The 1,261-nt window shown below is 42.3% G+C and overlaps 1 protein-coding gene across 1 annotated transcript in view; it reads right to left on the bottom strand.

Annotated features, from left to right (window-relative positions):
- Nucleotides 1–858: 858 nt before the first annotated feature.
- The window catches only part of HELRODRAFT_184632 (hypothetical protein), a gene marked incomplete at both ends in the record, with an annotated part of 1,757 nt that continues 1,354 nt past the window's right edge, over nucleotides 859–1,261 (bottom strand). Inside the window, one exon of the mRNA XM_009015390.1 lies at nucleotides 859–1,082. Coding sequence (XP_009013638.1) covers nucleotides 859–1,082 — 224 coding nt within the window. The remainder of the gene's footprint in view (nucleotides 1,083–1,261) is intronic.

Genomic DNA, 1,261 nt, shown 5'->3' on the forward strand with positions numbered 1-1,261 from the left:
GGGGGGGGTGTTATGTTTACCGCCATCATCATTATCATCATCATCACTATCATCCTCTTCATCATCGTCGTTACAATCATCATCATCGCCACCCTCATCATCATCATCACCACCACCATCACCACCACCATCATCATCATCTTCATTATCATCATCGTCATCTTCATCATCACCACCACCATCATCGTCATCTTCATCACCATCTTCTTCATCATCATCATCGTCATCATCATCATCACCACTATAATATGAACGATCACGAATGATGAATTGCTCTGTCGAGCAACTTCAATGGAAAAATATTTCATCCAATGTCATCTACTAAAGACACTCACATAATTTTAGAGAAAAAAAATATTCCTTTTAATGTTCTTCAGGTATATAAATCTTTTTGTAGTACTTTTCAGACCGGACCGACAGGAGCAACAGCATGGAGCAACAGCATGCACGCTGAACGTGGGGCCATGGTGAAACTGACAGTCAGCTGGCTACGTGACTATAGAGAGACTACTGCAAATATCATCACAGACAGCCCATCGCTGGTGAATGTGCTTTAGGAAAATAACAACACACAGCCAGACAACATGTAACTAATAGACAAGACTGGTAGTCACAAGCAACAACAGAGACAGTTGGATGGAATGTGGACGCCGGCACACTGGCCTGCAGAAGGAAACAAAGAGGTAGACAGAGCAGCCAATGAAGGAAGAACTCCAAAACCAGAGTTAGAAACCAGCGTCAAAGGTATGAGACGAATGGCACCACTCAGACCGATCATTCATAAAAGAACCAAAAATGTTTAATTCAAGAAAAGAGGAAAAAAGAAGAAATTTTGGATAAAAAAAAACCAGAACTGATCTAAGCAGACTGACCACCACCGTCTGGCATGAAGGGACCACTGGGCAGGCATCGCATCGAACTAGTCACGGAGGCACAATAGAGACCATGTGAAGAAGAAGGAAAAACATCCTTACATCTGTAGTTGAGATTTCCGGCAAAAATGCCAATAAGACAAAGACAAGGCATGAGAGAGCTGGGTGGATGCCCGCCAGAGGAGGTGGAGATGGTGCTGGAAATCCTCGCTGAAAAAAGGATCGGGAATCGATTGAGAGACTATTAAAACAGCAACAAAAACATTAACAACACCATCAGCAACACATCAACAACAACACCATTAACAACACCATCAACAACACCATCAACAACAACATCAACAACAACATCAACAACAACAACAACATCATCAACAACAACACATCAA

This window comes from Helobdella robusta, assembly GCF_000326865.2.
Source record: "Helobdella robusta unplaced genomic scaffold HELROscaffold_1561, whole genome shotgun sequence".
In the NCBI taxonomy this organism is placed as follows: domain Eukaryota; kingdom Metazoa; phylum Annelida; class Clitellata; order Rhynchobdellida; family Glossiphoniidae; genus Helobdella; species Helobdella robusta.